Source organism: Hyperoodon ampullatus (genome assembly GCF_949752795.1).
Source record: "Hyperoodon ampullatus genome assembly, chromosome: 2".
NCBI lineage: Eukaryota > Metazoa > Chordata > Mammalia > Artiodactyla > Ziphiidae > Hyperoodon > Hyperoodon ampullatus.
Genome location: NC_136915.1, coordinates 196,951,601 through 196,973,697, shown reverse-complemented (window position 1 = coordinate 196,973,697; position 22,097 = coordinate 196,951,601). Strand labels below are relative to the sequence as shown.

The 22,097-nt window shown below is 61.8% G+C and overlaps 1 protein-coding gene across 1 annotated transcript; it reads right to left on the bottom strand.

Moving 5' to 3' along the window:
- Nucleotides 1-861: 861 nt before the first annotated feature.
- Nucleotides 862-21,848, bottom strand: INAVA (innate immunity activator). Its single transcript, XM_079698278.1, has 10 exons — nt 21,655-21,848; nt 14,246-14,391; nt 13,341-13,465; nt 12,834-12,950; nt 12,044-12,260; nt 7,794-7,847; nt 6,756-6,966; nt 6,421-6,579; nt 3,992-4,592; nt 862-2,536 (listed from the first exon to the last, which is right to left on the bottom strand). Exons 1-10 carry the CDS (start codon nt 21,813-21,815, stop codon nt 2,444-2,446), a joined length of 1,884 nt encoding a protein of 627 aa, XP_079554404.1. The 5' UTR covers nt 21,816-21,848; the 3' UTR covers nt 862-2,443.
- Between the last annotated feature and the right edge of the window lie 249 nt (nt 21,849-22,097).

Sequence of the window (22,097 nt, the reverse complement as noted above, 5' to 3'; positions counted from 1 at the left end):
TGCTCCCTTTGCCGGGGAGCTTCGCCCTCGGCATGCACCCTGGGGACACTGGTCACGGTTTCCCTGGGCCTCACTCCTTATAATCGTCTAAAACACCGAATCCACAAAATCTGGGCCGTGATCCACGACTCAGTTTGGTGGAAGAAGTTCAGGTCTGAGATCGGGATGCTCACACTTTTCCAGAGACCCTGGGCTGTGTCCCCTCGGAGCCCACCCCAGAATGGAGCACCCCGGCCCCCAAAGCCGCAGTCCCTGGAGCCCAGGGCAGGCAGAGGGCACAGTGCGGCCAGCCCACCCACGGGCATCTGCCCAGCCTCATGCCCTGCCCCGGGGCCGCTGCGAGGGCCAGCGGAAGGGACGCCTCACCTGACACTCAGTGCCTCAGCTCTGAGGCCCACGCCCGTCCTGGGCATCGAGGCTCCAGGGGGCACCGCGCTGGGTTCCAGAGCGGCCCCTGCAGGGCAGGCATGGAGGGAGCCCATGCAAGCTGCCCGCCCCACCCAGTGGTGGCCTGGGCAGTGCCCCCCGGCCCCCGACCTCATCCAGCTTTGGAGAAGAGGGGGTGTTTCTCCCCCCAGAACGGCTCCGAGGAGGCTCAGCCCCTCTCATCACTGACCACAGTCTCGGGACCCCCAGGGGCTGCCGCGGCCCCGGGTCCTTCTCAGGGAGGGACCCCCAGAGCCCAGTTCCTCGGGCCCCGGGCGTAGGGGGACCAAGGAGCTTCAACTCCTGCTTCCATCCTGCCCGGGGACGCAGAAAGCTTCCCCCCACCACAGCCAGACCTCCCCGCCACCGCCCCCCAGGGACCTGGCCAGACCCTCTGCTCGGGAAATTCAGCACAAAAGAACCTTCCTCACCAGCTCGGCCTCACAAAGACAGACTTTATTGGACTATCTGGCACGGAAACCCCACCGCTCCAGCCCCACAGCCGAGGACACAGCCACTTCTCAGGTGCACCAGGCATCACACAGGACCAGTAAGTTAACGCGAAGGACTCGCAGCGTGGAGGGCGCACTCCGCGAGGACCCGGGGCGGCGGGGGGCAGAGGCTGTGCCCGAGGGCAACGGGCTCAGACACCCACCGCAACGGAACAGCGCCCAAAGTCAACACGACGGGGCAGGTGCACCCAGAGCCAGGATGCTGCGGGCCGGGAGCACAGAGATGCAGGCTTCCCCTCAGGCCCCTCCCTCTCCCCACCCCTCGGCCGGGCCCCCCTGCCCCGGGCAGTGGGAGAACTGTGCCTCGTCCGGGTCAGGCTTCAAAGTTCTCAGAGCCTCGAGCTGTCTGTGTAGCCCGTCCTACAGACAGAGGGCGCCACGTGGGGAAGATCAGCGCTTGGTGAGTCCAGCCCCTCCCAGCCTCAGCTCAGCGGCTCTCTCCTGGGAGCAGGACCCCTGTTTGGGGATCTGACCCGGCAGCAAAGGCCCAAGGATGAGAGCCCGGGACCACGGACGGTCTTAAGCACAGCCAGCTTCCGGGCCTCAAGTCTCAGCACTAGGATGATTCATTAACACCCTGCAAGGCGGGTGTCCCCATGCCTGTAAAAACAAGGACTTGCCCTCCTTCAAGGAAATCCGGTCTCAGGGCAGAAGCACAGCCGAGTGCGGGAAGGAGCACTGACACCCCTGGCCCTGGGAACGCGCCGCAGGGGGCGCCCCCAAAAGCACGTGTAAAGCGCTCGTTTTTAGGATGATGATGAAATGACATCAGAGGAAGGGGGCGGGTGCGGCGGTGGCCTGCAAGCCCTCAAGAGGCCCAGAGAAGGTGGTCAGCTCCTGGCCAGGGCCTCCTGATGCTCCAATCTGGAGAGGCCTCCAACCCAAGGCTCCTGGGTCTGGGTCGATGCTGGGAGCCTCAGGACAAGGGCGCACACAGTGACAGGGGCCCCTACAAGGAAGTCACGGGGTCAGGAAAAGAGCAGGGCCCAGGAAGACAAGACTCCGCCAGGACACACTGACCTTTAACCTAGCTCTTGGTGCGTGCATCACAGAGCACATTATAGAGGGGAGGACTCGCCCCCAGCCCGGGCACCCCTGCAGCCTGAGAGCTGGGAAATGGGGGATGGAGGTGCAGCCCCCAGCAGCAGTGGGGCAGGAGGGCCAGGGGCTGTTCTCTGGGGATGCGACCCCTGCCACACGTCTTGCACACGGAGACAGATGCTGTTAGTCAGAGGCAAGGCCTCGAGTCCGGTAGGCCTGTCTCTGGGAAATAAAGCATTGTCATATTACAGGGATCTTGGGGACAAACCACAAATATAAATCCTTAGGCCAGAGCTTCTGAACAAAAACTGGTAAAAAAAAAAAAAAACAGTCTCAGCTGCAGGTCATCGACCTGCGATGGGGGAGGGGTGCCGCAGAGGGCTTCAAGGGTGGGCGGTCTCAGCCCCAGCCCCGCTGGGAAGCAGTCTCTTCTGACAGCCGGCTGCGGTGTCCGGAGCCCAGGGTCACACCTGGCTGATGATCTCCCCATTCTCAGGTACAAACACTTGCACGGGGGCCCCCTCAGGCGATCTCCGGAGCACACACACGGTGGGCACCTGCCCGGGCCAGGGGGAAAGGAGAGGTGGGTGAACAAAGCAGGTAGAGACATCAGGACAGCAAGCCCGGCCACACCATCCTTGTCCCTTAAGGACGCTGACCAGTGGCAGCACCGGCCCAGCCACTCAGCCCTTGCCTCCCCAGCAGGCTGTCTGTGCCCTTGTCCATTTCCACTCCAGCTTTCTTTGGGGTGTGACAGGCACCCTGACCTTTGCTCCACCCCCACCCCCACCCAGCTCACTTCTCATCACCCTCCCCGTCTGGCAGGTTGGGCTGGGCTGGGCCCGGGCCAAGGACAGGTCCAAGCTCGCAGGCATGGAAAGGCACGTCAGCTGGAGGGTGCGGCCTGGGACTGCGGCCAGGGTGCTGCCAGGCCCAGGATGCCAGCTGCAGCCCAGAGAACTGGGGGCGGGGGAGGGAGGTGCAGCTGGGCCCTGCCAGAATCTTGGGTCTCAAAGAGGCAGCCTGCTGGGGACTCCTGGAGCACACCCCCTGCAGAGGCCTCCTTACCAGGGAGCAAGAGTAAAGAAAAGGCTCACTCAGCACTTCCCTGGTGGTCCAGCGGTTAAGACTCAGCGCTCCCAATGCAGGGGGCATGGGTCCGATCCCTGGTCGGGAAACCAAGATCCCACATGCCACGCAGCCAAAAAAAAAAAAAAAAGCTCAGGCACGGTCCCCCTCTTCCAGAAAGAAAAAACTGGGCACAGAAATCAGGGTGGCCGTGCTACCTCATGTCGGGGCGCTCCACCTATATGCTGCCCACCAACTCGGTCCCCGACCTCGGGGGCCCCAGGTGATAATAACACCACGTATTAGTACTTACTATGCATTGCGCTCATCATTTCACACCTATTAACTCATTTACAGTTCTTACTACTCCTCTGTGATGGGTCCTTTAAGACTCCCATTTTACAGAAAGAGTGACAGAGGATCAGAGGAGTTAATAAACCTGCCCAACGCTGGCAGGACTGAGACGTGAACCGGGGCCTGCGCACTTAGCCATCAGCCACCCTGCTTCTCAGCTGGGTGGGGGGCGGGAGCTAGCTGACAGGCAGTCACAGGTTCTGGCTCCTGCATACACACTGCCAGACTCTCCCTCAGTCCTGGGCGCTCAAGTCGGGAGACTGGGGGGTGATGTGGATTGGCCTTATGGTGATAAATAGAGGCCTATCTGTTTTGTAGATCATCGGTGGAGCCATTAGGAAAAAAGGTCTTAGGTGTCTGGGAGGGTCACCTCCACTGGCGCACGTGGACACGCGCTCTAGAGCAAAACATGCAGGCGAACTTAGGAGGCCCCCAGGGGAGTCTTCCTGGCAGCCTTCCAGAGCCGCGAGGAAACGCTCTGGGGCCTATTCCTCCGAGCTGAAAGCTGCCCGGCCACCGTACTAGAGCATCTGCGCCCGCGCCCCGCTGCCGGATCATGGGACCTGGGAGGGCCGGACCCCTGCGCGTACCTGTGTGCGTGCGAAGCTTTCGGCGCCAGGCGGCAGGCTGCGCACGCGGAAAGCCCCCTGGCGGTCCAGCGAGTGGGGGCGTGAGCTCCGGAGCCGGGCCCGCTCGTGCCACGACTTGAGCTCCTCGGACACGGCCGCCTTGCTGAGCCCGCGGCCCGCGGGGCTGTCGCGCAGCGAGGGCGTCCGGGCCACGCGGCCGTGGGCGGGCAGTGGGCGCTGCCAGCGCGGGGCGGCCGCGTCCTCGCCACGGCCCGGGCCCCACTCGCCCCACTGGCCGGGCGGCGGGCGGCCCTCGGCCAGCACCAGGTAGCGCGCCGCCCTCAGGCAGGCGGGGGGAGGCCGGAGTCGGGGGCCGCGGGGCACGCGCGGCCGGGGCGGCGCGGGCGGGGACAGTGGCCGCAGGAAGGAGATGTCGGGGCTGCTGCTGCCGGGCGGCGTCGGGTGCGACAGGCTGGAGGCGTCGGAGCCGCTGTCCTCGGAGCACGAGTGGCAGGCGGGGCACGGCACGGGCGCGGGTGCCGTCACCGTGTAGTAAGTGGGGCGGCGGCGCGGGAGGGCGCTGCGACCCCTGCCGTCGGGGCCTGTGCGGAAGTGGTCGGTCCTATGGAGAGAAGAGGGGGCGCTGAGCCAGCCCTGCCTGGGCCGCGGGGAAGGCATTGCGCATGCGCGGCCTCGGCCACGCCTCCCCACGTGCGCACCGCCTCCTGGCCCGGCGCACCCTATACGCCCCTCCTGCACCCCACACCACTGCTCCACTGCACGCTGGGGTTTGGGTCACGGAGGCCACAGCTGGCTCCTGTTCTCAGCCATCTCAGGTGCGAGGCGTCCAGTGGCATTTCATCCACACAATCTGAACGGGCGACACCGTCAAGCACCGTCAAGCATCCGAGGTGAAGGCGTGAAGCTGGCGTGTGGCCCGCCCCGAGGTCACAACCACATGAAGGGAGGAGAGGGCGGGCCCCTCTACAGCCAAGGGCAGAGGCCTCAGGAGAAACCGCCCTGGGGCACCTGCATCCTGGACTTGCCGCCTCCCAGTCTGGAGGCGGTGGTTTCTGTCCAGCTGCGCTGCTCTGTACGGCAGCCCCAGCCGACTAGGACAGGGTGGCCGCATGCAGGTGGCCCTGCCCAGGGCACCAGCTCCGGACAGCCAGCGGGGCTGGAATCCAGCCTCCCTCTGCCAGCACCCCGGGAGCAGGCCTGTCCGTCCAGAGGGGGCGCCTTTCACTAATCTGCACAAAGGCCCTGTGTGTAAAAAGGCCCCCCAGTATGTAAACTATAAAATGCATTGCTGGACTCCAGCCCAGCGCTGCCCAGAAGCAAAGTTAACCTGACGGAAGAACCCAGCAACGTCCTGAAGGTACCCTGGGCTGTCGGACGGTGTGGCCGACACTGCCTGTCATAACTCGGTCACCGAAACAAGCACCAAACAGCAGGGAACTTGGAAAGGAGCATTTAGTGGATTCTCATTATTCATGGGTTCTGTATTTGCAGATTCACCTGCTGCTCAAATTGATTTGTAGCCTCAAAATCAACACTCCCGGCGCTTTTGTGGTCATGTGTGGACACACGCAGGGTGGTGAAAATTCTGAGTTGCCCAGCAGGCTTTCCCAGCTGAGGCTCTGAGTTCTGGGTTCAGCTCTCATACTATTCCCGCAGTCTATTTAGTATCATGCTTTTCATATTTTTGTGCGTTTTGTTGGTGATTTCAGTGTTTAAAATGGCCCCAAAGCTGGTGCTGCAGGACTGTCTGGTGTCCTGAGCTCAAGGAAGCTGGGACGTGATTTACGGAGAAAATAATGTGTTAGATGAGCTTCGTTCAGGCGTGAGATCTAGGGCTGTTGGCCCTGAGTTCAATGTTAATGAGTCGATGGTACGTATTAGATAAGGTGTCTTTAAATAGAAACCCCATAAAACAAGGTTACGTATTGATCAGTTTACAGACACGTTGTGACCAGAAGCTGTAACCCTGTGTGTCCCCAGGAGCAGTGGTTCAGCGTTTGCACTTCACAGGACATAACTACCCAAGTAATGAGAATCAACTATATGTCAGTTGAAAACGTCCATCGTCAAGAGACCAATAATAAAACAATCACAGACAACTGCAAAAGTATCTTCTAAGATACACTCCTGCTCCCGCAGGAGAGTCTGCAGGGACAGGGAGAAAAGTGGAATCCGGTTGTGCAAAGAGACAAAACCAGAGTCTTTGGAAGAAAACACCTTGCTTCACAAGTGACTCGCCCTCGGCTTTGCTGGTTGGGGCGCAGCCTCTACTGAGAGGTGCTTAAGAAAAGATCCCAAGGAGAAGCCACTGCACAAGCCATGTGTCACCCACGGGTGTCCCACATAATTCTGGAAGCCACCACCCTCCGAACGTAAATTCTCAATGGTGGGTCTCACCCCCTGCATTACTGGGGTGGTCTGTCTCTTACCTCAGGGGCTGTGACTGGCCCCTCCTGCCCTGCATCTCAGGGGTGGCCGGGGCACTGATGCGGCCCTGCCGCTGCTCGGGAACATTGCGGATGGGGACCACGTAGCAGGAGGCAGGGCTGGGGGTGCTGGGCCCATCCTGTGGGGTGCTGGCTGGGCTGCTGGAGATTGGAGGGATTGGAGACGGGTCAGCAGCAGGAATGCCTCCATCCAGGGGCTCCGGTGTGCAGAGGGTTGGACTCACGCCTCCCACCATCACACGCAGGATGGGGGTCTCCTGCGCTGTGCACCCCCCCATATCCCGCCTGCTCCTGGCCCTCCCTTTCCCCCTCCTGACCTGGACTCGCTTCCGGGATCGGAAGACTTCCTGGGCTTCTCGTAGGGGTGGTCCAGGCTTGTCTCCTTCCAGGGGCTGTTCTGGATGGGCGCCCGCTCCAGGCCCCCCGTGTCAAGGCCTGCTGGCTGCAGCCCCTCGAGGGTTTGGGGCGGGAGAGGCCGGGAAGGCGCATCTGGGGACTCTGGGGGAGGTTTTGGCACTTGAGGTGCCTCTGCAGGCGAAGGAAGTCCGGGAGGGCAGTGGGGTGGGGGGGGAACCCGCCCAACTAGAACCTCGGTGGCCTGCGCCTGGCTCGCCCTCCCGTGGCTGCTGGTCCGGCTGTGCCAGGCCATGGCTCTGGGCCCAGATGCTTCTAAACACTTTATTCTCCTTTCAGACTTACACCTTACAGCTCCATTTTATACCTGCCTCCTACAGGAAGCCTCCCCAGATTGACTCTCTTGGCTCACATGACTCCCCTTTCTAACCTTTACTCCTGATGCCAGGTCTGCAGCTAACCTCCTGTTTCCCTATTTTTCCTCTCACGCTGTGCCCACGTGTGCTGTTTCCTTACTGGCCTGGGCCTTCCCCTGGGCAGGACCTCACCACCCTCTTGGTCCACCTTGACCCCTCAGCATCGTTAGGGTTTGTCACCAGGGTTCTCAATCTATGAACTTGTGGTTTCTCCCTCAGTGCTACCCTGTTTTCACAAAGGGCAATGACCGTGGCCCGATGGCTGAGGCTTTGACGGGTGGGTATTGAAGTAAAGGCTAAGTCCCAGGCAGAGGCAGGGAGGCCCGGGGCCCAAGGCTCTGCTGGATTCACCTTCCCCTCCCGGTCACGATGACTGAGCACCTGGACCAGCAAAGCATCAGCACATGCCCCCTCTCACCCATGCACAGGGCGCACAGGCATCGGCATCCCCGGCAGAGCGGACGCTGAGCCCAGCCCGGCTCCCACCTCCTTTAGCTCGCTGAGAACTCACAGCAAACGCCGCCCAAGCCCGAGTTTTCGCGGAGGAGCCCAGCGCTCACAACAGCCCCTAAACCGCCCTCTCACCTTCCTCACAGAGCAGCCCGTCCAACAGGGAGCTGTCATCTGAGGCGCCGAGCTCTGGGGAGGCCAAAGGAGAGAGGAGGAGGTGAGGAGATGCCCCCGCAGAGCTGGGGCATCTGCAGTGCTGAGCAGCTGCCCCGCCCCCTTCCAGACGGCATCCCTTATCGGGAAATACCAACCGTGTGTCCAGTACTGTGCTAGGTGTGAATTTATCACTTGGAAGGAGAAAATAAAAATCAGTAAATAGGAGTGAGGAGACAGGAAACTCCATTTTAATCCTGGCTCTGCCATTAGCTTTGTAACCTCGAATAAGCCATTTTAATGCTCTGGGCCTCTGTTTCCCCATCTATTAAAAAAAAAAAAAAAAAGCCAGGCCTTCCTCTGGCAGGGTTTCCAGGCAGTGGAGGGGAAGGCAGAGTCATTTCGGAAGGCCCCTGGGGTAAAGAGATTTTTGCTTACTTTTGTATAGTCTTCTGATACCATAAATACAACTCAACTCAAGCCCCCCAGATCTGAGAACCCCTGCATTCCCAGCATCAAGGGCAGTGAGACTGGGAACCGCAGCTGTGGGGTCGTGGGGTCTCACAACTCGAGTGAGAGTCTGGCCGTCTGGGTCGGGAAGGTCCTTCCCTGGTGACAGGACAGCCACCTGAGGCCATGGCGGGTGGCCCTTCTGCATGGGCAGCAGCAGTCTGCGCCAGGACCCAGGAAGTCGGAGGACTCAGATTTGCCATTGTCCTTAAAACGCTGAAACCTCAGGTACTCGGTCTACACCTAACATGACCCGGATGGAACTCACAAAGCATTTTCAACTACATTTGAGAACACGGATGAGGGCAAACTAACAATAGCTAATCATTTCTCTCGGGCTTTTCTAAGTGCCTTATACACATGAATTCACATGACCCTCATAACAACCGTGTAAGGTAAGATTACCATCTCCATGTAGCAGCTCAGGACACAGAGGCTTGGAGGAGCTGATAACGTAGCTTAGGTCAAACCGCCGGAAGGTTGTTGAGTCAGGTTCACTCCCAGACAGTCTGACCAGAGCCTGACTCTTCACCACCACCATTTATGGGCTCTCCTGTTAGCTGGCCTTTCATGCAGAGGTCATTAACCAGAAAATTCTAAGAAAAGTAGATTCAGATTCCAGCCATCCGAAAATCCTCTATAAAAGGGATTGGCTGGTGGCAGGCCAGTGGGACAAATCCAGTTAACTGGCTGCTTTTTTTTTTTTGGCCATACCGCGAGGCACGCAGTATCTTAGTTCCCTGACCCGTGCCCCCTGCAGTTGAAGCAGAGTCTTAACCACTGGACCACCAGCAAAGTCCCTTTAAAACAATTTTTTTTTTTCCTGGCTGCTTTTATAAATAAAGTTGTATTGAAACACAACTATGGGTTTGTTTACGTAATGTCTGGCTGCTTTCATGATACGATGGCCAAGCTGAGTAGTAATGACTGAGACCACATGGCCCACGAGCCTAAAACATTTACTCCCTGGACCTTTACAGAAGTTTGTCAACGCTTGCTCAATTTAAATGAAACAGAACCTTTACACAGACGGAGCAGTTTGTAAACCATGCAGGGTCAGCTGCCCACGGAGCAGCCCGGGCTTCGCTCAGCTCACACCAGCCTGTGCTTTAAGGTTCAACTGGGGAGACTCTTACCTAATGCTGGTTCCCTGCCTCTGATCTTTTACAAAAAGCTGGGGAACTGAGATGTTTATTTTTCACAAATGTCAACTTGAAGAAATTGTGGGACTGTTACTGTCACGGTCCAGGGATGCCGGGGTCGGGGGCTGGGTATAGTCATGTGTTTTGGGTTTGAATATATGGTCTGGGAAGACAGCCATCACCCCTGGCTGTTTAATCACAGGTGGTTCATGAGGGCTGCTCGCTGTCTTGGCCACGCTGCCCCACAGCCCTGCTGAACTCCGCCCGGCCCTCGGCCCAGCAGCGGCAGGGGGACACCCCAGGCAGAGGCCATACTCACAAACGCTGGGCATCCTCAAAGGCTGCACCGTCCAGTGCGGCAGCCACTAGCAGCATGTGGCTATTTTAAATTAAATTAAATTAAAATTTTAGTTCCTCAGCCACACGGGTCACAATCCAAGTGCTCAACAGTCCCATTCAGTGAGTGCCTGCCATATTGGACAGCACAGATCTGGAACATTTCATCATGGAAGAACTTCTACCAGCGTTGCCAGCATGGGCGCTGCTTAATCAACAAATGCGTCCTGAGCACCTGTTACATCAGCTCGGTGCTGGGGGACATTTCTCATCAGGCTCCCTGTGGTCAATTAGTCCCGCAGCTGACCGCTCCCCACCACCTGCAGAGGACAAGCTAATGACTGTCACCTGGTATAATTAGGTTTCAAATTGAGTAACCTTTGGGCGGAGGCCAAGAGGGTGGGTGGATTTTTCTAACTTTTTTTTGGTTAGTTTGTTTGCTTTTTTTTTCCTCTTTAATTCAAAACACCTTTCAGCTACTAATTATTTTTTCATACATCTTTATTGCTAGTTAATTATTAATCCCTCTCTACTTCCTGCTCTCAGGGCGAGCCCAGCTGGGCAGATGAGCCAAGAGCAGGAATTACCTGTCTAGAGCCACCTCCTCCTGGGCTCCCAGGAGAAGACATTGCAACCAGGACCTCAGGCCTCATCGACACAGGACACTAGACGCAGGACCTCAGTCCTCATCAACACAGGACATCAGACCCAGGACCTCGCCTGGTCAGGACAGGACATTAGACCCAGGACCTCGCCTGGTCAGGCCAGGGCTGCAGGTGGAGAGCAAGCCTGCCTCTCTGATCAGGAGGGTGAAAGCAGTCGCATGGCCAGGCCCCTTCCCCACAGCTCTATTTCCCCTGGACTACGTGCCCCGTCCCGGGATGGTTGGCCAAGCCCCAGGCGTGTCCTGGCCTGCTCCCCACTACCAACAAGCAGCCTCATCGTCGCAATGATAGCAGCAGAGCCACAGCCCCACACCGTCCACCACACCGTCCACCACCCCACACCACAGGCCTGTGGTCAGAGGAGCCCACAGGGTGGTGTGAGGCCAGACGGGACACAGGAGCGGCTGAGACACACAGATGGGGCACGGCCCCCCGGCCCCCTGACACCAGGACAGCAACGAGCCCTCAGGGGCTTCCGTGCCCAAGTCAGCAGCTGCCTTTCAAGGGGAGGTGGCATCCTGGGCCCTGTCAGGAACGGAGGGGGACGGAGGCCCCTCTCCACCGGAGCCGGTCGGCCAGGGGGTCGGCCGTCCTGCCTGGGTCCCCCTGTCGTCCAGGGTTACTGGGTCAGCTCCTCCCTCATCCTTCACTGCTGGCTGCCGGGGGAGGGGGTACCTGGGAGGCGTCTGGACTCAACCTAAATTAGAGGCCACGTGCCCAACCGGGGCAGGAGGCGGCCTTGGCACAAAACTGACCTGAGGGGTAGGGGTGGGAGCTGGGGAGCCCAGGTGGAGGCCCCAAATCCAGCTCAGCCCAGGGCCCAACTCCCTGTGCCAGCTCCCTCACATGCACGGGAGGCCTGGGACCCAGGAGAGGCCTGGGGGAGGGCGAGCCCCATGCCCTGGGACCAGAACTGAAGGGAGGCCTCCAAGGACTGACCTGACAAGTTGGGCTCGGGTCAGGAGAAAGAAAAAGCCACACGCAAGGGCCCAGAACCACTTGCTGGAAGAGGAACCGGCCTGGACGCATGATGTCCACTGATACCTGGGCCTGGACGACTCATTAGATGCCGCACAGTCAGCGGGCGCTGGCCCCCGGGCTCAGGGACTAGACTAAGAGGCGCAGTAACTAGAGAACAGAGCGCGGGGCCCCAGTCCTAACTGGGCGGTTCTAGATACTTCAGGGACGGTGGGTGTGGACTTCACCAGAGCATCCACCGGCAGCCATGGGCCCTGCAGCAGTTCAGCGAGCAGATATGCACAGAATGCGGGCCCTCGGCTGAGCTCACAGGACCACCTGCCCTGTGGGCCTGGGATCAGAAGGGCTGGACAAGCCCTCGAGATAAGCTGAGGTCAGCCTGGGGTCCGGGAGGTCTCCTGCAGGGCGTGGATTTCGAGGGAGGAGTGGGTTGTTTTCTAAGGAAATGGGGAGGGTCTCAGGGGAGGGCGATGACTGGGCTGAGGCTTGTGGGGTTGCCACGGGTCAGGATGGGGTGGGGCGGACCGGGGAAGCAGGTTTCCCCCTACGACGGGACGGACGGGTCTGGAACCAGACGGGTCTGGGACCAGCCGCTGCTCACCTGGGCCTGGGGCCAGGGCGGCAGGGGCCCCGTTGCCTCGCTGCCACTCCCCCAGGCAGCGCTGCAGGTCCCGCAGCTTCTTCTCTTCCTGCTGCACCGCGTGCTTCCGCTGCCGGCGTGCCTGGCGGCCCAGGTTCCCCTCCCGGCACAGGCGCCGCGCGGCCTCGGCAATCTGCAGCTGCAGGGCCAGCTCCCTCTCCAGGCTGCTCAGTGGGTCCTGGGGGAGGATGCAGTGAGCGACACCGAACGGCCCAGACCCCCAGCAGACGGCGGCGTCCAGGGCCCAGGCCCCCGAGCCGCTGGCCCGGGACCCACCCAGCAGCCTGACCCCGAGCCAGGCAGGGAGGGACTGAGGTGGGCGCTTCCCCCCCACCGGGGGGACCGGGCAGATGAGCCACCCGTCACCCCACGGGGAGGGACCCGAGGGCCCAAGCCACCCCACGGCCCCCCTCCCGTGCTGAGAAAGGGGAGGACGGCCCCGGGAGCCGGAGCGACCCGTCCGCACAGGCCACTGCCTCTCCGGGCCGGCCGCGCTCTCGGCTGGCCTTCTGCCCACAGGGGACTGAGCCCCACGGCCTCCCTTGAGGGCCCAGCCCTCCCGGTTCCGGCGCTGGCACGGCTTCCCTGAGGCCACGTGGGCTACACGTTGGCGGGTGCCCCTCGTCCACGGGGGGCCAAGCGGCCCGAGCTGTGTGATGCTAGAGCAGAGACCCCTGCAGAGGGGAAGCAAGGCCCGGGGACCGCGGCCGCCAGCCTCGGGGAGCAGGGACGGCGCCCTGCAGCGCCTCACCTCTCTGTGCAAGGCCCACTCGTCCAGTTTGTAAGCGGCTCCGATCCTGCGGCGGACCTTGGGGGCCTTCTCTCCCGGCCTGAAGGGGTACTCTGCGGGCAAGATGCCCGTCAGCTCCTGCGGGGAAAGCGAGTTCATGCCAAGCCACTCTCCACGTACCCAGCCCTTGGCCGAGCAGGAACAGCCCGTCCGGCGGGCCCTGGGTGACCTGTGCCCGCCCTTCCCCAGAGGCCCCTGACCACCTCCGCGCGTCCCAGCGTCCAGGGCTGTCCCTCATCCGGGGACCTGCCCTGGCCTGGCGCCTCCCTGCAGCCCGTCCTCTGCCCGGCCGTATGCCTGGGCCCTGCCAGGGAGAGCTGTCCCCTTGCTGTGCCACCCGGTGCCCCGTCTGACCCCCGGAAGTCTCTCAGGACTGGGGCTCCCACTCCTCGGCACCCACAGCCCAGCACGCGGCTCCGGCCCCTGGGGTTAAGCCTGCGCTTGTGCGCGGCGGGGGCCCAGCCTCACCGCTTCCCGCAGGCAGATCCTCCTCAGCTCCTCCAGGCAGGCCTCCAGCCGCTCCTCCAGGGCCCTCTGCTGCTTGCGCACCGCGTGGGTCAGCTCCTTCGCGGGGGCCACCGGGCTGTCAGGGCCTGCGGCGGGGCAGGGGCGGGCGCTCAGGGGAGCCCGTCCCAGGCGCCGCGGGACGCCCCCTGGGCTGATGGCGCACACGCGCGCTCAGAAGGCCTCACGCCCGCCCAGGCTGCAGGCCGGCTGCCACAGCAGGCCGTGTCACACCCGAAAGACGGCATGTCCCCCGGCGGCCCGACGGCACAGTTACGGCTCGGAGGGACGGGCTGCCCCTCGGCCGTGTGCGGTGGGGGCCAGGCTGCGGTCAGAGCCCCGTCCTTCCCGCCCGTCCCTTCCCAGCCGCCAGCCGCGGCAGGTGCCTTCTTCCTTGTCTGCTCCTCCTCTTCCTCCTTCTGTCTCTCACACACACACACACACACACACACACACACACACACACACACACACACACACACACACACACACACACACACACACACACACACACACACACACACACTCTGCACGCGCCTCTTCTCTCTCTGTCCAAACCAGACCCGACTGGGCCCACTGGCTCGGGCCAACCTGAGCCACAGCCCCTTTACGGGAACCAGATAAGAGTTTTCAGCTTCTTAGGAATCATGGGGCCAGAGCTGAACACGGCAGGTAGCTGTTCAGATAGGATCGACACTCCAGGCCAGACCCCCACCCCGGGAGGAAAACTCTCAGCCCTTCCAGGGTCTGCACCCCCCTTCCCCGCACAGTGGCCTCCCCTCCGCACCCCCCTTGGGCCCCTCAGCCTGGCCGGGCCTGGAGCCTGGGGCTCGAAGAGTTGGTGGGGTCGGGGGGCCCGAAGCCCTCACCAGACTGCAGGATGACGCCGCTGTCGGTGTCGCTGACCTCATCCTTGCTGTCCATGGTGGACTTCTGGGAGGGGGCACAGAGGAGGAGGGGCCGACACCCTTCCCAGCCTGGGCCAGGATGTGCAGGTGGCCTGGAGTTTCCCCAGCTGTTAAAAGAACAACAAAAAATGATACATGTAAATCCCCGTGCCTCCAAACAGAGCTGTTGAGTCAGGAGGGTGGGGGCGGGAGATGTGGCGTGAGGCCCGTGCTTCCGAGGGAGTGAGTCTGGGATGGGGGTGTCAGTGCTAGGGGCGCTGCGGACAGAAGGCTCTGCGGGCCTCTCCAGCACCCCTGCCCTGGGCCCAGCCTGGCCCCCTGCCGCCTCCTTCCCAGAGAGGCCTCCAAGCCCAGGGGTTGACAGCAGTGGTGGCCACAGGGACCACGGCACTGGGGAGAAAGACCATGAGGACAGGAGCAAAGAGAGGATGAAAAGGAGGGGACAAGAAAAAGGTTGGAGGACAAGTCAAGGAGGAAGGGAAGGAGAGGAGGAAGGGGAAACATCTGTGCCAGGAGGGAGGCGCGGCTGACGGTCCTCAGCCCGAGACCCATCCCGCCGCCCCCCGTGAGTGAGGGCACTGGGCACTCAGCCAGGCCCTGTCCCGAGGCCCACGGCCCAGGCTGCCTGCTGTCTGTCTGCACCAGGCGGTCCGCCCGAGGGCAGGTGCCCAAAGCCGTGAGCCAACTCCCGGGTATGCCAGCTATGCCTGGGAGGCCCCTCGAAGGGGAGGGGGCCCGGACCCCACACCCCACAGCCAGGAGCGAGGCAGCGTGCACGTGCGTGTGTGTTGAGCGCGTGCTGCCGGGGCCGGAGGGGTGACCAGAGCCGAAGCCGCCCGAAGATGGGAAGGAGAACACGGCCACTCTGCTTGCTCGGGCTGGGCGCACGTGTGCAGCTCAGGTAGAGTTCCAGGTGTGCGTCTGCCGGCAGCAGTCACCCCGGCCGCACCCGCTGGCACTCCCCCTCTCCTCGCCAAGTCTGCACCCCTGCTCAGGGTCCCAGCTGGCCGGGCGGGGCCTGGCGGTGGCTGGCTAGAACCAGAGTGGGGAGCGCGGGCGGGGCAGAGGCAGGAGGCCTGGAAGGAAAGCCCAGCCACCTCCTCCCTGAGTCAGCCAAAAGTCCTTCCGAGTCTCTGTCTGGAACTTATCCTGCTTCTCCTCAGGGCACCACTGCTGGGTGGGGGAGGTGGGCTCCTCAGCCAGTGGGAGAGAAGCTGAGCCCGCAGCCAGGCCCCTGGAGGAGGGACCGCCGACGGCCAGGCCCCAGGAGCACCTCTCTGCCCATGGACAGCTTTACAGACCTCCATGAACAACACAGCCTATCAGAGCACCTTGGGCCTCAGTTAAAAACCTCGCCCTGAAAACAATAGGTACCTGCACTTTGGAGTTTCAGTTCTCCAAGGAAGTCTAGAGAGTGGAGGGTAGGATTTTTTTTTTTTTTTTTTACAGTTTATATGGGGCCTTTGCAAAGATGCCAAGGAGAGAGCCTGGCCACATGTTCTGGGAACCGAGACCAGGGTACTTGGTGTGAGTTAGCTCGGCCTGGTCCACCCTCCCAAACCCTCATCCCTCCCAGGGATGGAGCCGGACAGAGGGCAGGCAGCTCCCCCGCCGCCTGCTGCAGAGCCCTGGGCAGCCTGTGGGCGCCCCCAGCAGCCAGGGGCAGGGCCCCGCCAGAGCCAGGAAGCAAGGCCGTCCTAGCACGTCTGCTTGGACGAGGGAGGGGGTGACGTGGGAGGGGAGCCATCAATTACTCACACTTACTAATTAATTATTAACCATTAAGGAGTTGCCTTGGGAAGCTCTGACAACTCAGCCCTGCTCTCATGCCTGTTGCAGAGCGAGCAGGAATTGCGGGGACCGAGGGGTGGCCCGGCAGAACGGCCCCCTCAGCTCCTTCCTCCCTCTGGCCAGGCTCGGGGGCAGGCCTGCTCCAAGTAGGGCAGAGGGCGCGGACCGGAGGTTGGAGGCCCCAGATCCCAGCCTGGATCCTGCCGTCACCTGTATGATCTTAGGGGAGCTCACCTCACCTGAGCTGGCTGGGCCTCCCGTCCTCACAGGCACGGTGAAAACTGGACGGTACCTGGGGCCCCGGCCAGTCCCCATACTGAATCTGGAGAGCGCCAGGCTGAGCAGGAAGGACCCACACATGCGCAGCCCGCGCGTCTGCCCCTCCGGAGGCGGCCCTCCGGCGTCGGGGACCCTGTCCCAGGGGCCGCAGGCTCCCGTGGGTGTTGAAGGCATGGCTTTCAGATAAAGGCAGTTCTGGGCACATCCCCGCCCCTCCGCATGGGAATCCCTCCGTGCCCTCCAGACCCGCAGCCCCAGGTGGCAAGCCCCGTCCGTCCACCCCAGAGAACAGAGAACAAGCGAACGAATGCAACGACGTCCCCAGGAAAAGGCAGAGGAGGACAGGAGGGGAGGAAGGAGAGCGCCGTGCACTTTCCCTCCGGCTGAGCCACGGGGACCCTTTCCCGTCACAAGTGTGGCCCCAAAGAGAGGCCCTGGGACTCTCTCGTCCCAGCCTTCCCCGCGCCCGTGGAAACTGCAGCCTCGGAACTACGGCGCCGAGTCCTCATCCGAGCCCACCATCACCCCCCATCACCCCTGTGCCCTGCGGCTGACGGCCACTGCTGGGCCCCCCACCCCTAGGCCGGCTTGCCCTCGACCCAAAGACCCGCTCCAGCTGCCCCGCCCTCACCTGCTTCCAGCTCTTAGTCCAGGAGTCCGGGAAACGCCCCCTGGTCCCAAGTCAGGGGACCGAGGGGCCTGGCATGTCTCCTCAGGGTGTCCCAGGCCACCCTGTGCTCTCTGACCCGGTTCCGCCCCTCACGCCGAGGGCCGGTGGCTGTCCCTCCCCTGGTCCCGCCTGTGTCCCTCCCAGGCTGCCCGGCCAGGGGAGCCAGGTTACTTGTTCCGACTTGAGTCAGAGGGCGGAGCGGGTGAGCAAGCCCTTCCCAGAACAAATCCTGCCCCACAGGCAGCCCGGGCCTCTGCACTTCCGGGGGCCGCAGGGGGCGGGAGAAAGGGGCTCCCCTTGTAGGAACCCCAGAAGAAGGCAGCGGGGATCAGGGCTTCGCGGCCTCAAGGGCCCCCGTGCCCTGTGCTGAGCCGCCCAACGCCCCAGATTCCGGCTCCGCGCAGCGCCCAGAGCGGGCGAAGATTCCAGCGCGTGGGGAGCACCAGCGAGAAACCTACATGCTGACAAGGAGGGTCCAGTGGGAAACCTAGACGCTGACAAGGAGGGTCCCTGCTCCCCAGACCCTGAAGCGGGGCCAAGGCCAGATCAGATTAGAAACTCCCGGGCCGGGCTGTGACCCCAGAGCTCCACACGGGGCGGCTCTGGTGGCCCAGAACAGGCCAGGCTGTTGTGATCACACACATTTCCCTCCAGGATCATCATGGCCACCACCTCCCTGTTTATCATTTACAACCATCCCTCCACAGGGCCCAGGGCGCATTGACCTGGACCCCAGTCCTCTCCCTAGTCCGCAGGAGGGCCACTGGGACCCCGGGGTCTAAGCTCACTCGCCAACCACCGGGGGCCAGAGACCAAATTGGAACTTGTTCCCTACAAGAAATGAGCCTCTGGGTCTCCGCGCCACTGACCTCCAAGCAAAACCAACAGTTTGCAATTCAGCCTGTTTCACTGGGGGAAGCAAGGGCCAAAGACACTGGTACCCATCACCAGGATGCAAGAAAACAGACAGTGCTGCACACAAAGGAGACCACTCAAGGCTTAACGCCACCTCCTTTTCTCACCACGCCCCTCACCTTGGGATTCCAGCATTCACGAGTCTCCAATTGCTCCCCTCCCCCAAGCCCAAGATGACCTCGCCAGCCCCTAGACCACCTGCCCATCCCCAAGACCACCTCCCCAGCCCCAAGACCACCTCCTGAGCCCATAGACCACCTCCCCAGCCCCAAAGATCACCTCCACAGCCCAAAAGACTACCTCCCCAGCCCCAAGACCACCACCCCATCCCCAAACACCACCTCCCCAGACGCAAGACCACCTCCGCAGCCCCTAGACCACCTCCCCAGCTCCTAGTCCACCACCCCATCCCCAAAGACCCCCTCCCCAGCAACTAGACAACACCCCCAGCCCCAAAGACGACCTCCGCAGGTCCAAAGACCACCTCCCCTGCCCCTAGACCACATCCCGAGCCCCAAGACTACCTCCGCAGCCCCTAGACCACATCTCGAGCTGCAAGACCACCTCCGCAGTCCCTAGTCCACCTCCCCAGCACCAAGACCACGTCCCCAGACCCTAGACCACCTCACCAGCCCCAAGACCACTTCCCCAGCCCCAAAGACCACCTCCCCAGCCTCTAGACCACCTCCCCAGGCCCTAGACCACCTCACCAGCCCCAAGACCACTTCCCCAGCCCCAAAGACCACCTCCCCAGGCCCTAGACCACCTCCCCATCCCCAAGACCATCTCCCAGGCCCCTAGACCACCTCCCAGGCCCCTAGACCACCTCCCCAGCCCCTGGACCAACTCGCCAGCCCCAGGAGCGCCTCCCCAGTCCCTAGACCACCACCCCAGCCCCTAGACCAACTCACCAGCCCCTAGACAACCTCCCCAGCCCCAGGACCACCTCCTCAGCCCCTAATCCACATCCGCAGCCCCTAGACCACCTCCCCAGCCCCAAGACCAACTCCCCAGCCCCTAGACCACCTCCCCAGCCCCTAGACCACCCCCAGCCCCAGGCCCACCTCCCCAGCCACTAGACCACATCCCGAGCCCCAAGACCACTTCCCCAGACCCTAGACCACCCCCCAGCAAAAAGACAACCTCCCCTGCAAAAAGACAACCTCCCCAGCCCCAAGACCACCTCCCCAGCCCCTAGACCACTTCCCAACCCCAAAGACCACCTCCCCAGCCCCTAGACCACATCCCCAGCCCCAAAGACCACCTCTCCATCAACAAGACCACCTCCCCAGCCCCAAGACCACCTCCCCAGCCCCAAAGACCACCTCCCCAGCCCCTAGACCACCTCCCCAGCCCCAAGACCACCTCCCCAGCCCCTTGTCACCTCCCCAGCCCCAAAGACCACCTCCCCAGCCCCTAGTCCACGTCCCCAGCCCCAAAGACCACTTCCCCAGCCCCTGGAACACATCTCCAGTCCCAAAGACCACTTCCCCAGCCCCTAATCCACCTCCCAAGCCCCTAGACCACCTCCCCAGCCCGTAGACCACCTTCCCAGCCCCTAGTCCACGTCCCCAGCCCCTGGATCACCTCCCCAGCCCCAAAGACCACTTGCCCAGCCCCAAAGACCACCTCCCCAGCCCCTAGATCAACTTCCTTGTCCCAAAGACCACCTCCCCAGCCCCTAGACCACCTCCCCAGCCCCAAAGACCACCTCCCCAGCCCCAGCCCCCAGGGCAGGGATGACAGAGGAAGTCACCCCCCTCAACCACCTTCTGTGGAGCTGTGTCACCAAGACAGGCAGTCTCCTCACTCCCCCTGCACACACACCCATCTCCCCTCACATTCCTGTGCACACCCTCTGTCCAAACAATGTGAGCCCTGAGCCCTCCAGGCTGACCACCCCCTTCTTTCCCTAGGCTGAGGCTGAGGGGCCCCAACAGGGGACAGCCCCCCTGTGCTGGAGGGCCTACTCTGGGTCTCCCAAAGAGCCCGCAGCCCTTCCCTTCCCCCCTACAGGTTTGTCCCAGTCTTCCCACAACAAACAGAGGAGTTGACTCTGAAGCTGGCACCCAGCCTCCACCTTGCCCATCCCCCAGCTCCGGGGGTGGGGGAGTGATGGAAGTTTCTAGAATCAACTCATAGCATATGTTTTAATGCATAAAATAAGATGAAGAGAATCACTAAGATAATGGATTATATTAAATACAGTTCTAAAAACAGTAAAACATAGTAATCTATATATGTATCTTAATTAACATTAAAAAGGATCTAGTAGTGGGCAATTCCGTAGCAATGACGATGGTAAACGATGTTTCATGACCTACGGTAAGCCAGGTTTCAAGACAGCTATCACAACTGCACTGTGATATGAAGCCCTCTGTGGTGTCTATTAATGGCAAATCACAGGTACTACCAATGGTTTCAAGGCAATGCTAAATTTCAGTAAAGGTTAGTGAAAAATAAACCCTTCCCATCCGAGTACACGACCCTCTGAATGCTATCCACAGATGCTTGGGTGCCCATGGAGCCCGTTAAGAATCCCGCCCTCAGGTAACCACCCCCATCTCTGAGCTCAGGGAGAGAAGGACAGAGGATCGACCAATCTCCGCGTTGATCCTCTGGGATCCTGAAAGACCCCTTGCTCCCTCAATTTCACACGCAGCTTTTCCCAGCCCAGCAGAATCTGAGGCTTGGAGTGGGACCAGCCAACCAACTCTCCCAAGAACCCCAAGGCCATGGATCTCTCTGGCTGCCATGCCCTTCAATTCAAACTATCCAGAGTGGGCATTCCAGAGGCCTGCTGAGAAGGTGGGGTTCCGCCCCCTGCTCCCAGCCAGTGCCCCAAACCCCAACTCCACAGCATCATCACCAAGACCACCAGTTGGTGAGGAAGTGGGGTTTCCCCACACACTTGGAATCTGACCTTTGAAAGAAGGAAAAACATTGCATCTCTTTAGGGTTTTCATCTCCTAAGGAAAAGTCCTGAATCAGAGAACTCTTGCACCTCCTGCATCCATCCACTCTCCATTATTTTTTTTTTAAGTTCCTCCTTTAAGTTTCCTGTGATACATGAGATCGGAAGTCAAAGCAAGGGCCCGACCTGACGCCCCAACCAGCACCCAGCAAAGAAGAGTCTCAGGCGCTCCTACAATTTCACTTAAACAATTAAGGAGCCAATGGTCGGCTGCTCGAGCCAAAACAGTGAAAAGAGAAAGGAGGGAAATACCCCGGGACCCTCCAGGCGAGGGGGGCGGGAGATGGTTCCTTAAACTGTTTTCTTTCCCCTCTCCTCCCTTCCCAGTGGGAAAGGTGCTCGCCTCCAGCGAGCGATGGTGGAGCGGGCTGGGACAGCGGACTCCGCGACGGCCTGGAATGCGCCCTGGAATCAGACCTCTAGGCTCTCCTCAAAAAGCCCCTTTGTCCGGTCCACCCTGCTCCCCTCCCCCACCGCGCCCTCCGCGTCCAGGCGGCCCGAGACTCGGCTCCTTTTGTCTGCCTTCCCGGAACCTGCCAGGGGATCCACAGGCGTGGGGGAAGGTCGGAGGAGAAAGGTCGAGGAGACGGAAACATGCATTTTCGGTAGGAACTCGGAATTCCCACCCCCCGGCAAATTCCCCCCATTCCCCGCAGGGGCCCCCTCCTCTAAGGCGGAAGACCGTGGGTTAGGGGCTCGATCCCCCCGGCTCCCGCGTCGCGCCCCGGCGCTCCCCCTTACCTGTCCCATGGAGATCCCTCGCCGCCCGCCTGCCCCCGCGCCCCCAGCGCGCGCCTCGCAGCCTCGGGACCTGCTCGTCCAGGCCAGCTCTCCTCCCTCCGCGACTCCTCCCGGCCTCCCCTCCCCGGAGGTATTTCATTTAACTTCGGCATTTGCAGCATCCCAAATGTTAAAGATCCCAAGACATCTGTCCCCTGGGGCGTACCAAGGCCCAGAGGAAAGAGGGGAAAGACGCAGGAAGGGACCCGGGAGTCCGATCCGGGAGCCGGGGCGGGGCCGCGCGTCGGGGCGGGGAGGTGCCCGCGGGGGTGGGCGTCCCGCGGGGACCCGGGCGCGGGGCGAGGCCGGCCCCCTCTTCCCGCTTCCGGACGCGCGCGCGGCGGGACCCCCCCCCCGCGCCGCCAGTTCCCGCGGCCCGGCGGGGGAGGCTCCTCCCGGACCCG

What these genes read in the sequence shown, in the direction of transcription:
- INAVA (XM_079698278.1), bottom strand. Translation starts at nt 21,815, where the DNA reads ATGCTGCAAATGCCGAAGTTAAATGAAATACCTCCGGGGAGGGGAGGC. An exon ending in GAGGGATCTCCATGGGACAG is followed by an intron (nt 14,392 to 21,654) that starts GTAAGGGGGAGC and finishes TTCTTTTAACAG; the next exon opens with CTGGGGAAACTCCAGGCCAC. An exon ending in GATCCCGGAAGCGAGTCCAG is followed by an intron (nt 6,580 to 6,755) that starts GTCAGGAGGGGG and finishes TCCAATCTCCAG; the next exon opens with CAGCCCAGCCAGCACCCCAC.